Raw genomic sequence first — 15,623 nt, forward strand, 5'->3', positions numbered from 1 at the left:
AATAATTAACAAAAAATAAAGATAAAATATATCTTTAAATTATTTTTAGTGTACTAAATGTTCATTTTGTACAAAATGTTCAATTTTAAAGTACTGTATGTTCATATTTTTTTTTATTTACATAACACAAATTTGATTGTAATTATTTTAACTTTCAAAATTTGAATGTCCATCTTAAATCTAATCTTAGTTCATTATAGAAACAATAATTATCGATCTATAACATAATAGATTAGGAATCACAAATGCAAAATTGATAAAAATCAACAATTTTACAACATTCACATATTTGTAATTATATAAAAAAAAAACCACACTCAAAATCACCTTAAGTGTCACGATCGTGATCGACGAAGATGATGATGATGGAAAATGCTACAACGATGACGAATTGGAGAATATCCAAATTAGAAGGACAAAGAAGTCTAAAGATTAAAGGAAAGTGAGGTAAGAAAGAAAATTAACTTATAAAAAAAAAGGGGGAGGGGAAAAAAAGAGGAGAGAAAATATTTCAGATTGAGAAGAAAACAGAGGAGAAAGAAGAAGAGAGAGAATTAAGATATAAAGAAGGGGAAAAAAAACGTATGTTCATTTTGAATTACTATATGTTCATATATGAGTGCATGTAGGATTTAATTGGGTTTTGGGGTTTGTGGTCCCAAAGAGAGTATAGGAAAATAATTTTTTTATTAGTGGTCCATCCCATATTTAGTAACGTGTCAAGTATTTTGGGACGGACGAAAATAGTAACTGTGTCAAGTATCATCGGACGGAGGGAGTAATATTTTAATAAATTCAATTCAATTGCATAAAACGCTTTGTCGGTTAAATTGTTGCAATTAAATAAAAAAAATTACAATTGCATTAAAAGTAGGCAATAGCTAGGAAAATGCTAGGGATTAACCCCTTGTGTGTTAAAAAAAAAAGAAGTAACTAGGAAAACGATTAGAAAAAAATAAGATTACCAATATATTATCGACCAAATTTATTGAAATTTAGAAAGAAAAAAAAAGTCAATTATTCCAAATCTTGTAAAGGAAAAAAAAAGGAAAAAAGGACATCAGAGGAAAAATTTTGCACTAAGAATTGCACTAATTCTTCAAAAAGACGGGTGTACGTTAATTTATTGTGAGACGGATTAAAGTTATCTTAAAAGTATTTAAAGTTACTCTTTATACTACAAAAGTTATTATCTTTTTAATAATAAATTTTATTTTACATAAAAACTTATAATGTATTAGATTAATCATATTAGTGTTTATAGTATATAATTATGAATCTATAAGAAATTACACATTAAAATAAAATTCAAATCAATGACAAATTAAATGTCACCCTTTAAGGGTTAAAGTTACCATAAAAATAGTTAAAGTTACCCTGAAATTGATCGTCTTACAATAAAATTAACGTTCACCCGCCTTACACAAAATTTATTGACACATGTCATTCCTAATGTCTGTTTTAGTATTATAAATTACTGATTGTACTCAGTACGTTATAGCATATGATTTATAATTTGTTATCCAAATTTTGCAAAGAAAAAAGTTATGACAAAGTATTCTTATTAAGAACAAAAATTTAGACTTCAAAATAGCTTCTTCAGTTTTTTGAGTTTAGGATTCCCCAAGGAGCATTTTTTATATTTCTCTTTCAAAATAGAAATCAAAGAATATGGAACATATACTCCATATCATATAACTCCATGTTTGGAAGAGAAAGAGATAACTCAAGTGATTAAAGTTTCTTTCTCGATTCTAGGTGATTCTAGAATCGATTCTCATCACTGGCCCGTGTGACTCTTTAAACACCAAAATAAAATAAAAACAAAATATAACTCATGTGTTAGGTTTTCTGCTAAATAACCTCCACTTTTGCACCCCAGGCCTAAATTAACTTATTATACATTATTTAAATTAATTTATAATGCATTAATTTATAATTTATAATGCATTATTTAAATTTAAGCTACTGAAATCTTGAATCAATTTCTCACTCGCCCAATTCAATTACCGTATGAATCATCTTCTCAAACTCATTAAACATGGCTCTAAATTACATATTTTATGCTCTTTAACTAACCATATTATCCTAAATTTATGCCAAGAATGATTGAGTCAAAGGAAAGCACCACAACATTGTCACCTAAAATCGCTATGATTCTACACTCATTGGATTAATATAGTGTAAATGTAATACTTGTATATAGTTTGAAGTTTTGAACCTAACGTTTTATTTCTCTCTTACAAAAATTAACCAATTTTTTTGTTAAAATGCTTTTTCATTTTTATTTTTATTTTTATTTATGTTTTTTTAAATTTTTTTTTGCATTATATAGAGTTATAGTTATAGAGGAGGTAGTGACTTGTGTGCCAAATGAGGGCACGCATAGTGAGTCTTCCATTTTCCACTTTACATGGAGAACAAGTGGGCCCATCTTTTATACAAAAGTGGAAAAAGTGGGGGAAATGCTCACAAGAAATAAGGCGGGTCTTTCTTTTAAACCCCAAACTCACAGCTACAATCAGTAAAACTTAAAGCAACCGTTCTCAACTGCTCTTTCCTCCTTTTCATTATTCCTATTTTCTCATCATTTCCCCTCTTTCCACCTTCACATTCACAGGAAATTAAGGTAAAAAGTTTGTAAATGATGAACTGGGGAAGGAAGAAACCTTCTTCAGCTTCGTCGTCGTCATCGTCATCTCAATCTCATTTGATATCCCATGTGTTTCCTATTTCATGGCTTTCGAAATTCAAGCGAGGCGATAGCCCCGGTTCTAGGATACATAAAGCTAGCCAAAAAGAGAAGCAGCAGCAACAAAGTTTACAAAGGGTTAAGAGTTCATCAAGAGCAACACCAAAGCATCCTAGTTATTGCTTGGATAGTAGGTTCTATACTCAGGATAATGATGGCTTTTGGAGACTTTCAATTAATGAGGGGAGTAAGGGAGGCAGAGACGATTTTGTGGCTCCGCAGAATTATTTTGGCAACTGTAAATCAAATGTTAAAGAAGGTACAGAAAAGAAGAGGATCCAGAAGTCTAAAGCTGTGAAGGCTGAGAATTTGCCAGGAAAGGATACTGTAAGTATGGAAGCTGAGAAGAATGAAAGTCTGCAAAGGACATATCGGAGAATTATGGAAGTAACAGAGGAATTACATAGGGAATTGGATGAAGTAAATGGGTATCGAAAGTCTGTCGAAAAGGAATTGTCAGAGTTTGAACTTTTACCTGCAATGCAGATGATGGGAAGGGCTGATGAAAGGCTACTTAACGCTGATTCGGAGAAAAACCCGAGTGCAGCTTTCAGAGACTATGGTTGCTATCATCATAAAACAACTGATGGAAATGTTCAGAGATCAGAGTGGCAAAAACTGAAAGATGCCAAAATAAAAGAGGTGCTGTTGAAAGGTGAGAAACAGAGGAAGTCTTTTCATGTAGGCAGGGGAAGCAATAAGATCAGAGTTAGCTCTCCCAAGACACCTTCCAAGATGGAATCTTGCAAGATCAAAGCACTGGAAGACATGAAAAAAGCCAAAACGAAAAAGAAGATGAAGGAATTGCAACTGGATAATAAAGCAGCAGAATTAGGAAGTTTTGCTGTAGTCAAAACTTCGCGCAATCCACAACAGGATTTCAGAGATTCAATGCTTGAGATGATCATGGAGAAAAGAATCAGAAGGGCAGAGGAGCTTGAAGAGTTGTTGGCTTGTTATCTGACTTTGAACGCAGATGAGTACCATGATCTCATCATTAAGGTCTTTCGACAAGTATGGCGTGAGCTGGAAGAAGCCTAGTCTAACCAGAAATTACCAAAGAAACATTAGTTTGATGTTTAACTGTTTTTTGTCTCTAAAAGAAAAGGCAGCTATTCTTAATCCTAACAGTATGTGAATAGTTTTCTGTATCTATGCTTTAACCTTTAATTGTAGTCAGGATGTTTCCTCAGATTAACTTGTAGATGAAAATTGCGTAATTTTCTAAAGCATATGAACTCGTATGATCTATGTGTTTTATATTATACCATGTAATCTACTAGTATGATACAGTAGACCCATTATCATCAATACATCACCAGATTACCTCATCAGCAACAAGATGGATTCTCTGGGAAATTTATGATCCAATAGAGCAGAGCACCTGCATCAATAATTTAGCATTTCTTCTGCTGTTTTACAGGGATCCAGATTTGTCTTTGGTGTGGTTACGAGTTTATGACTAGCATTTCAGAATAATTTCTTGTCAGACTGATTTGGTAATGACATCAGAACATTTTAACGCCGTATCTCATTTAGAAAGCTTACTCCATATCCATACATTCTTTAACATCCAAAGACAGCAATAGGTTCAGATACTACTAAATAAGTAGAATTCTTAGTTCAGAGATTCTCTTATTTGATCCAAAATGAAGAGCTGATGTACAGTTCCTAGGGGTTCTCTTTTGTGAATGACATAATCTTCATTGACATCAATACATTCAACTTAAGCATGTTAAGCTTCTTAGGTTGAATCTTATTACTCTTCTTTTTTTTTGTGTTCTAAAATTTTGCCTGAAGCGGAGCAAAGCTTACCTTCAGTTTACTTTCCTTAGCTTGTAATGCTTTTTTATTATTGTTGGTTGAGTTAATGCTTTTGAATTGCACTTCCTTGCTCCATGGCAATCTTGTACATTAATTTCATGGATCCTCAGCTATCTTGTACTCTTGTTAATTTAATAAACTAGTTATTTCGGCTGTAAGTATACATTTACTCCTTAGTTAATACTAATTTGTTTGTTATTTCTATCAGGTTTGGCATATTCATAAAAAGAGACAAGAAACAATAAGGACTTGAACCCTGTCCCTAAACCTCCTCTCTCCTAAGACTTGATCTACTTTCTAGGTTGGACAGTTATATTTTCTTGTAAAGCTACGACAATGCAATAAGTTCTATAAACGTTTTTACTAAAGTCAGCTCAGGTGCAGGGGTTTTCAGTCTTCAGTTCCCATCTTGAGATATAACACATAAGCTAGCGAACTGAGATTTGAGGAAAATTAAACTGATCCCATCCTCCCATTATTCTTAGTCAGGCTACCATATATTTCCTACCATCATCTATAAAAGATTTTTGGGAAGGGGAGAGAGCTGGAGGGGATCCAGACTCTGCTTAAGGGCTGTATAAACTTGCCTGCAAACTGCTTGATTCTACAGAAGAAATGGTGGCCCATTGTATAGCTAGTAGTTATTAGATTACTAACAATGACATTTTCCGGGTGGTTTGTCAATTGTTTCTATTAGTCAATCTATCAGATAAGTAGCAGCATTAGTATGATAGAAGGCATTGCATATTTGCATTGACACACCACCTACTAATTTACCTGCAACAGCAGAACAAGATATCAAGTCTGTTTAGGAAACAAAACCTTCACCTGCTAAAAACTCATGAACAACCCCATCGATTTCAATCATGCTACAGCCAGCCTCCTTTCTTACTCCTTTGGACTTCATATTCCTTCTCACCTTTACAACACTTTCCCATTTTCCTTCGGATGCATAGACATTCGACAGTTGCACATAACCAGCATTGTCTTGGGGATCCAGCTTCAAGAGCTTCTCAGCAACATCCCGTGCTAGTTCCAGATTACCATAATTTATACAGGAAGACAAAAGAGACTGCCATAAAACGGGGGAATCATTTCCAAGAGTCTTCCCTTTCAGGATTTCCTTCGCCTCTTCTAGTAATCCAACTCGACCAAGTAGATCAATCACGCAACCACAGTGCTCAATCGTTGGTTCAATTCCAAAGTCATGCATCATCATGTTAAAAATTTCAAGACCGGCAATCAATAAACCCGCATGACTGCAAGCAGATAACACATTTACAAAGGTAATCTCATTTGGCTTACATTCATCCTCTAGCATCTTACGGAAAATCCCTACTGCCTCCTGGCCAAATCCATTGATGCTTAAACCTCCAATCATCGAATTCCATGTACTCACATCTTTCCTCAACGTATCACCAAAAACTTTCAAAGCCTTTGCAATCTCCCCACACTTTGAGTACATATCCACAAGTGCAGTAGCTAGAAAACCTTCGATACTAATTCCATTCTTATCAATGTACAAATAAATCCATTCCCCCTGACTCAAAGCTCCAAGATTCGCGCAAGCAGATAAAACATTCACAAGAGTGTAACTATCCGGCCTGATTTTCTCGCGTAACATAGCCTGAAACAGGACCAACACTTCACTGAAATCACCCACATCAGCATACCCTGAAATAACAGCATTCCAAGAAACAACATCCTTAACAGGAATCTCATCAAACACCCTCCTCGCTTCCTCAACGAATCCCATCTTCGTGAACCCTGACACCATAAAATTCCAAGACTCCACATTCCTCTCCTCCATCTCATCAAAAACAAGACAAGCAGAATCCATCATACCTCTCTCAACATACGCACTTAACAACGCGTTCCACGAAATAACATCTCTTTGCGGCATTTTATCGAGCAGTTTACGTGCATCTTCAAAACACCCACAAATCGCATACATGCTAATCAAAGTATTCTGAACATACAAATTCTTTCTCATTTCCTCACATTTTTCAACATGACCATGAATCTGTTGACCCTCATTCAACCCACTAAAGGCTGAACATGCCTTAATAACAAAAGGGTAAGTATATTTATCAGGGTCAGTTGAACTACCTAACATTTGGGAGAAAATAGTAAGTGCATTTTGTGGGGTTGAGCTATTGGCATAAGCTCTGATCATGGAGTTCCATGTAAATGAGTTGGGATTGTTGAGGTCGGAGAATATGGAGTGTGCATATGTTATGGTTTGATGGGTTGGGCTAGCGTAGGCGAAAGCGATAAGGCGGCTAGCCGGGTAAGGGTCGTTGATGAGGCCAGTTTTGAGGAGTTGAGCATGAGCTTGTTGAAGCTGAGTGAGTGTTTTTGCTTTCTCTGTGAAGGATATAATGGTTGGGATATGAGATGGGGGTATTGCCATTTGTGTGTTGTGTTTATGGCTTTACAATGTTCATGGTTGCCTATTGGGATGTTTGGGATTGTTCTTTTAAATGGTCCTTTCTTTCAAGTAGGATTAGAATGAATGATACAATTATACTTTCTCGTTTTTTTTTTTTTTTTTTTTTTTTTTTTTTTTTTTTTTTTTTTTTTTTTTTTTTTAATTGTAATGTCGAATACATAATAATTTAGCCTAAGTAACCTATGTGATTTAGGCAGAGGTACAAAATAACGGAAAAGATAAATCAGGTATGTAATTATAGTTTTTGACCATAGTAGGCCGTGACACATATGCGCGCTTACATGCCTTGACGATCAACAATGAGCATTTTTGATGTGATGTGTCATGTCATGTCACTCCAAATATTACAAAAGCGCGGCTCAAGCGCGACCCTTGTCCACCTGCCTTGGTGTTGTGTCATGTTAGACTTACATGTCTAAGCCAACTTAACTTTAATTATTGAAATTATTGGGTCATGTCTTATCTTATGCTTCTCCCATTCTCCGGCCACAAAAAAAGCATGGGCCCATGGCTCAGCATGCCCATTAGTGTGTCGTACCTTGCTTATCCATGCTTGTGTCGTGCCATATTCTTTTCATGATGGGTTATGATGCGACAGAGGTTGCTCTGACCGAATGTTATTTTTACATACATGTTGCAACACTCTAGTTTTTACTACGTATTTCTAAAAATAAAAAGGTTTGTGTTTCGGGGTTTTTTCTGTGTCCTGCGGGAGAGTTACAATTTCGAGACTGGCTTGCTGACCGGTTGTACCTGCAAAATAACGAAACTCCGGTTGGGTGGAGTTCCGCCTCCGACGATCAAATTAGAATTCTTTCGAAGTGAATAGTGCGGGAATTAAATGGTTTTCTCTCTGATTCAAAGAGAATAAATGCTTGTTTGCTTTTTGTGTTTTTTGTGTTTAATTTTCTGAATGCCCAATAAATGAGGTATTTCCCTCTATTTATAGGGCTGGGGAACAGTGTCCCTGCCAAATGAGGATTAGCCACGTGTCAGCTTGGGATTGACTCCCATTGACCCTTTCTGGGACTGACACGTGTCAGCCTCTGATTGGGCCACGTGGCTTGGGTAATATTACCCTAAACATTTGCCCCTCACATATGACACGTGGTGTGCCACGTGGCATCTGTGACATGGCATGCCACGTAGCCTAATAGTGACTGTTGTCACGATCTGGGAAGGGGACGGTTGGTCTCCTTCCCTCTTTTTTTTTTTTTTGAATAGAAGGGGGTGACGGTTCGTCTTTTCCCTCCAATTTTTTGAATTCGAGACAGGGGAAGTGATGCTTCGTCTACCCTTACTTCTATAAAAGAAGTCCTCCCCCCCATCATTTGCCTCATTTGCAAATTCCAAAAACCCTTGAGAAAAAAGAGCTCTAATACCGGCTGATTTTATACACAACCATCAACCTTCTTTCTGATCAACCGGTATTACGCCTGGGGTACATTTGATTCAAGCTTCTCTACAAACGCCTGAGTCAACCGTCAAAGTACAGAACAACCGCTCTTCGCCGCTTGAGGTACTTAGACGTCACTTAGCTGTTTATTCTTATTTTGGCCTACTCACCCGGTTTTTGGGCTTTTGCTTTTGAACCACCCCCATCCGGTTAGTAACCGCCTGGGGTACTTGTGTTCCATTTTTCACAAAATTGCCTGATCAACCGGTTTTCTTTCTTTGCTTTCAAACGACCCCCATCCGATATAAACCGGTTGGGGTATCTTTGGTTAATCTTCCAATTTTTCTCAAAAGCTCTCAATCGACCCCCATCCGAGCTTATCCGTCTGGGGTGCTTTTGGGCAAAATTTTTAATTTGCCGCGTCCTTTTCAATAGAACCCCATCCGGACGTATCCGTCTGGGGTGCTTTTGGGCAAATTTTTAATTTGCCGCTTGCTATTCAATAGACCCCCATCCGGACGTATCCGTCTGGGGTGCTTTTGGGAAAATTTTTATTTCGCCGCTTGCTATTCAATAGACCCCCATCCGGACGTATCCCTCTGGGGTGCTTTTGGGCAAATTTTTATTTTTCCGCTTGCTATTCAATAGACCCCCATCCGGACGTATCCGTCTGGGGTACTTTTGGGCAAATCTCATTCATTTCGGGTGCTTATGTGCAGGGAGATCATCCGGGCAACCGTCTGGACCATCTTTAAGCAGCACCCTTGAAAGATTTTCCTTAATTTAAACAAAAGGTACCGCCCCTACCCCTTGTACATTCTTTCTTCTTTTTCCGGTTGCATAGTCTTTGGGTAGTGAATGGACTCACCAAGCACACACACGGCACAGCCTAGGGCCGAAGCCAACCGGTCGCCGGACACGGCAGAGTCTAGGACTGGGGGCGCCGTCTGGGGGTCGTTGGACCACCCTAGATATTCTGAGATTCCAACCGTCTCTGTTAATGTGCAGGACCGGATGGCTCGGACTAGATGGACGGCCATTGACCCAGAATACCAGTTTGGGGACTCAGCCGATGCTCCGGTTGAGGATATGCCATACGACCGACCGGGTACCCCTAGTACACCCGGGGACAACATATTAGAGGAGCCAGAGAGCTCTGGGGCAGAAGGACCTGCCCAGTCATCAGGGTCATCAGAATCAGCCGGGGTACCGGATGCCCCCATTAAGGACGAAGAGGCCTACAAGTGGCCAGCAATAAATAACCCCCAAGAGGCGTCCGTCAGCGCCTGGGACCTGGTCACCCTAAACGCTACCTTCCCGGCATTCTTGGCGAAGCATCCGGTGGGGGACGGATGGGAAGTGATTGTACCGCCAGCAAACGCAACCGTCGTTTGGGACGACTCGATCCCTCATGCGGACAACTACTTCGGCTGCTACGAGGCAACATTGAAAGAAGGCCTCCGGTTTCCCTTACACCGGGCCATCCGGGCTATCTTGAGGGGATATGACCTGGGAGTATGGCAGTTAACGCCCAACTCCTGGGTCAACATTCTTGGGTACATCGCCGCCTGCGAGATGCAGGAGGTTACGCCTAGCTGGGAGGCGTTTGCCCACATGCACTATCTCAGCCGGGCTCCTGGTGGATGGAATGCGTGGTACACTCTCACCACGCATCCGGAGTTCCTAATGACGCTTGACAAGCCGTCAAAATGGAGCAATTGGAAGAGCAAATTCTACTTGGTCTCATCTCCCTCTCTTCCAATGAATCGCCGGCTGAGGTTCTACAATAAGAATCCGGCACTTCTAGGGAAGAAGTGCGCCTTACCAAGGGTCCCGGCAGACGCCTGGGACCAAATAATGGAGCCAGGTCTTTTTAAGAAGACAACGGTGCCCCTGGCTGATGGGACCGAAGCCATTGTACCCAACCGATGGGTACCGCATCCGAACTGGCTGAAGGATGACGCCTTCTTTTCCGCCTGCGGCCTGAGTACCATGTTCAGCAGACGTAGGTTTATTTACAGGCCTCTTTTTAACCGTCTGTATCACTTCTGCATATTAACTTGTTTTCTTCTTTTTGCAGAGAAAGTTCTAGACATGGTGCCTCCGGAAAAAACACCGGCTAAACCAGCATGGGAAGTCCGCAAGGAATTCCTTGAGAAAAAGAAGGCCGAGGTGGAGGCCAAAAATGATGGGGTAAGCACCGGCTAAGTATTTCCGTCTGCTTGCATATTTAGCAAATACTGGATGTATATCCTTTAAGCAAATGCCGGATGTATATCCTTTTAGCAAATGCCGGATGTATATCCTTTTGGCAAATGCCGGATGTATATCCTTTTAGCAAATGCCAGATGTATATCCTTTTAGCAAATGCCGGATGTATATCCTTTTAGCAAATGCCGGATGTATATCCTTTTAGCAGTTGCAATTTCATCTTTTGCTCGCTTAATACTAACTGTACACTTTGTTTTTGCAGTCGGGGAGTCAGACTGTTCCCCGCTCTCTAAGGGCTCTGATGAAAAGGTCGGCTGAGGTCTCAATCCCACCGCCTCCAAAAAACAGACGGGTCGAGACCCCTGCCCAAACCTCAGTCGGGAGAACTCCGGCTCCTGGGAGGCAAACAACTGGTGGCAAATCCCTGTCTGCCACTCCCGGTTCAAACACTGGGTCTTCTGGTCGGATGATTGCTGTAACATCCGGTTCTGGTGCGGCTGGGGGGTTTCAGCCCCTCCACCTGAAAATCAAGGTATGGATTTTGCCTTTGAACCCCCCTGGCCGCTTGGACCTGCTAGAGTCAAGTCCCAAGCTACCCAGTCCGGGGACTCTCCTGCCAGCCGGCAGAACGTAGGAGGCGCTTATGCTCAGTACTTAACCCATACATAGTCTCTTAATGCAGATGTCTCCCGTTGGCTGGATCTACAAGGTTACGCCAAACGGATGGTGAGGACCATTACCCGATCCGAGAAGGAGGCGGTACCGGGTATAAATCAGGTCAACATTGACAGGATCAATGCCCTGGTTGCTGAGGTAAATACCGGATGGGGTATTTTCTTGCAATTGTTGCTTCTGTTTGATTTGATTATGCAAATAGTCTAGCATTTTTGCCGGGTGCATTGCAGGTCCTACTCAGGGTTGATGGACTCCGGACCCCTCTTCGAAAGAAGCAGGACGAGGTAAGGGATGCCCAGAAGAGGGCAGCCGACCTTATTGATGTCCATCAATACAATACACTTATGTTTGACCTTGAGATTAAACGCTGGGAGTTGAAACAGGAGGAGATTGTGAACCAACTGACGGCTGATGCTGACGCCGCGAACAAAAAAGCTGATGAGGCCGCCCTCAAGATAACTGAGCTGGAAGCAGCCGTTAATGACTTGAAGGAGGCTTCCAAGGAGCGGGATCATCTCAAGGCTGAGGTTGACCGGGTGAAGGAAGAGGCGGCTAGAGCCAAGGCTCAAGCCCAGGCAGAGTTCAGCCAACAGCTGACGGCTGAGCAGGAACGGCTGATAGCTGAGAACGAGCATGACAACGAAGAGCGCTTGAAGATCGCATGGTCGCTGGTCCATCCGGACCTCGAGATTTCTTATTTTGATCTGAGGTACAAGTATGCCTCAGAACTCTTCGATGCTCAAGCTCATGGCTTGGAGAAGCCGGCTCCTTTCGAGGAGTGGGCCGGTTTGGGGGATGATCAGGTAGAAGACCTGACAACGGACGAGGCTGAAGTCCAAGTCCTTGAGGAACAAGTGTCTCCCCCAACCGTACCAGCTCAACCGGATGCCTCTCAACCGGCTCCAGCCCAGCAACAGCAGCAGCAGCAGCAACATTAATCATAGTTTTCTCCTCTCTTTGAACAACCGGCCTGTGTGCCGTGTAGCTATTGTATCTTTTCCCGGACAAGGGTCCGGTTAACAATTTAACAATTCTTGACATTTGTCAAGTTTAATTGATGGTTAATATATTTACCGGATGTGCCGGATTTCTGTGATATTTTTGTTTTTAATTTTGCATTTTACCGCTCCACTTATTGCAAGTATGGTAAAGTAGTTAGCCGGATGTATAGGGTCTGCTGCCCCTGGACGGGTGCGCCTGGGTGAAGTAAATCCAACTTCAGCTATGCATCCGTCCATAAGACCATCCGGCGTTGGCTGAACCGGATGCATGCCTTTTTGGACAGACGGTTTAAAAGTAGTTGGGCAACTTATGCGCATGCCCCTGTAGGGCTTTCTTTGAAAGCTGGCTACTTATGGGGCTTCAGGATTCTAGACGCCGCCTGTATTACCTTTAGGTAATAGGCTTGAATTCGGAGGATCATTCAACTGGACGTTGAGTTATGATCCTAGAACAATGTACCACCCGGATGGGAGATGTTCTCTTCGACGATTGAAGCCAAATTCATGTCGCCGGATGCCTGCCTTTTTGGACAGACGGTTTAAAAGTAGTTGGGCAACTTATGCGCATGCCCCTGTAGGGCTTTCTTTGAAAGCCGGCTACTTATGGGGCTTCAGGATTTTAGACGCTGCCTGTATTACCTTTAGGTAATAGACGCCTGTATCTTGAATTCGGGGGATCATTCAACTGGACGTTGAGTTATGATCCTAGAACAATGTACCACCCGGATGGGAGATGTTCTCTTCGACGATTGAAGCCAAATTCATGTCGCCGGATGTCTGTCTTTTTGGACAGACGGTTTAATTTCATAAATGCCCGGATGCGTATTACGCATGGGACTTGGTTTTTGAACATAATGAATGAATGAGTTATTCGGCTGTGCTGTACACAATTACAAACGAATATATGCAAGTATTTAAACAAATAAGTGCCGGCTGTGCATTGCACAGCTGGGACATGATAAAAATTGAAAATAAAGTTTTTTATTAATACTTTATTACAAATCATCAGAAGTAGTACTTTTTAAAGTTATCTACGTTCCAAGTTCTGGGTAGCTGTCTACCGTCTGGAGTTTCCAGGCGGTAGGTGCCGCTTCTTACTTCTTCGGTAATCCGGTAGGGCCCTTCCCAATTCGGGGTTAGTTTTCCTTGCTCATTTGCCCTACCGGTTGCCTCCATTTTCCTCAAAACAAAGTCACCCACTTTAAGAGGCCGCTTGTGCACCCGTTTGTTGTAGGCTCTCGTCATTCTCAGACGGTATATCTCATGACGCAAGGCAGCATTGCCCCTGCGCTCCGGGAGAGAATCCAATGCTAGCCGCATGGCCTCCCAATTAGCCTCTTCGTCATAAAGCATGACTCGAAGTGTTGGCTCATACAATTCAATTGGCAGGACGACTTCAGTGTCGTATGTCATGAGGAACGGGGTTTCACCAGTTGCCCCCTTTTCAGTTGTTCTGATGGCCCATAGAACATGCGGCAATTCGTCTTCCCATAGACCACCAGCCTTTTCTATCTTCTTTTTTATGCCGTCTGAGATGAGTTTGTTGAAGGCTTCAACTTGGTCGTTTGCTTGAGGATGACCTACTGATGCAAAACAGTGATTGATTCCTTGATCCCCTAGCTAACTCTTGAGCATAGAAGTTTCAAACCGAGGACCGTTGTCAAAGACCATGGACAGAGGCACCCCAAACCGGGTGATGATGTTTCTCCAGATGAAGGAGATGACGTCCTTTGTCTTAATGCCCTTGACCGCCTCTGCTTCCACCCACTTGGTGAAGTAATCTACAACCACCAAGATGTACCTACGCCCGCCTGAGGCTGGCGTGTATGGTCCTAAAATGTTTATGCCCCACTTTGCAAATGGGACCGGGCTGTAGATGGCCGTCAGGTCTGTTGCCGGACGGTGGATGAGCCTGCCAAATTTCTGGCACTTGTCACACCTTTTCATCAAATCCATGGCATCTGATTCAAGAGTCGGCCAAAAATATCCCTGCCGTCTGGCTTTCTTGGCTAGGGATCTGCCGCCTATGTGCGATGCACAAAAGCCTGAGTGCAGATCATCCAAGACTTCTTTTCCCTTTTCAGGAGTTACGCATTTTAAGAGCGGCTGGAGATAACCTTTCCGGAAGAGTTCTCCCTGGAATATTTCAAAACTGGCGGCCCGTTATTTCAACAACGCCGCCTCAGCAGGAGCCTCCGGCAGAGTGCCGTGTGCTAAAAAATCCCGGATAGGGTCCATCCAGGTAGAGCTTCGGTCCAAAACTCCAATAGGATCATGCTCAATACTTCTTTTTTCCATGACTTCCCAGAAGACTGACCTAGGCACATCAGATGTGGCGGATGATGCCAGTTTGGACAATGCATCCGCCTGATTATTTTCTGACCGGGGCACCTGACTTAGTTTAAATTCTTCAAGTGTCCCAACCTCTTCTTTGACCGCCTGCAAGTATTTGATCATTGCCGGATGGGTGGCTTCAAAGTCACCATTGAATTGGCTGACGATCAACTGGGAATCCGAGCAGGCGTCAATCTTTCTTTCCCCTGCTGCCTTACACATGCGGATACCGGATAGCAGGGCTTCGTATTCTGCCTCGTTATTCGAGGCTTGAAATTTGAACCGTAGTGCATATTCATAAGTATCCCCTTCCGGGGATTTGAAAATTACGCCTGCACCACAGGCGTTCATTGTAGAGCTCCCGTCTACATGCACCTTCCAGGCCTGATCTATTTTATCCGGGTGGGGTGGCCTTGTCATTTCAACGATAAAGTCGGCAAACGCCTGACCCTTCACTGCCTTTCTAGGCTCGAAGGTGATTTCTAAGCTTTGAATGGCGATTGCCCATTTCAGAAGCCTACCGGATGAATCCAGGGTTGTCATTGGCCGCTTGAGGGGTTGGTCGGTATAGACCACCACCGAATGTGCCAAGAAGTATGGTTTTAACTTCTTGACTGCCATGAACAGAGCGAGGCCAAACTTTTCAACCATGGGATATCGGAGCTCTGCATTCCAGAGGACATAGCTTATGAAGTAGACCGGGAGCTGTGTGCCTTCTCTTTCAGCTAGGAGAACGACACTTAGGGCATGATCCGAGGCGGCTAAGTACAGGTAGAGCACTTCACCGGTTAAGGGGCTAACTAGCCGTGGTAACGAGTGAAGGTGTTCCTTTAATTTCTGAAATGCTGCCTCAGCATTCTCCCCCCATTCAAATCTGGTCTTCTTCTTGATAGCTTGGAAGAAGTAAAGGCATTTGTCACCCGACCGGCTCAGAAATCTTCCCAAGGCAGCCAGGCAACCGGTAAGTTTCTGGACTTC

The 15,623-nt window shown here is 42.0% G+C and overlaps 2 protein-coding genes across 2 annotated transcripts; one reads left to right on the forward strand and one right to left on the reverse strand.

Moving 5' to 3' along the window:
- Positions 1–1,317: 1,317 nt before the first annotated feature.
- LOC110736439 (transcription repressor OFP5-like) lies at positions 1,318–5,083 on the forward strand. Its single transcript, XM_021916660.1, has one exon. The coding sequence runs from the start codon at positions 2,645–2,647 to the stop codon at positions 3,791–3,793; it is 1,149 nt and encodes a 382-aa protein (XP_021772352.1). The 5' UTR covers positions 1,318–2,644; the 3' UTR covers positions 3,794–5,083.
- Positions 5,084–5,178: 95 nt separating this feature from the next.
- On the reverse strand, positions 5,179–7,746 carry LOC110736430 (pentatricopeptide repeat-containing protein At4g18840). The gene has a single exon (XM_021916652.1). The coding sequence runs from the start codon at positions 6,987–6,989 to the stop codon at positions 5,385–5,387; it is 1,605 nt and encodes a 534-aa protein (XP_021772344.1). The 5' UTR covers positions 6,990–7,746; the 3' UTR covers positions 5,179–5,384.
- Positions 7,747–15,623: the final 7,877 nt, after the last annotated feature.

Source organism: Chenopodium quinoa, unplaced genomic scaffold (assembly GCF_001683475.1).
Source record: "Chenopodium quinoa cultivar QQ74 unplaced genomic scaffold, ASM168347v1, whole genome shotgun sequence".
In the NCBI taxonomy this organism is placed as follows: domain Eukaryota; kingdom Viridiplantae; phylum Streptophyta; class Magnoliopsida; order Caryophyllales; family Amaranthaceae; genus Chenopodium; species Chenopodium quinoa.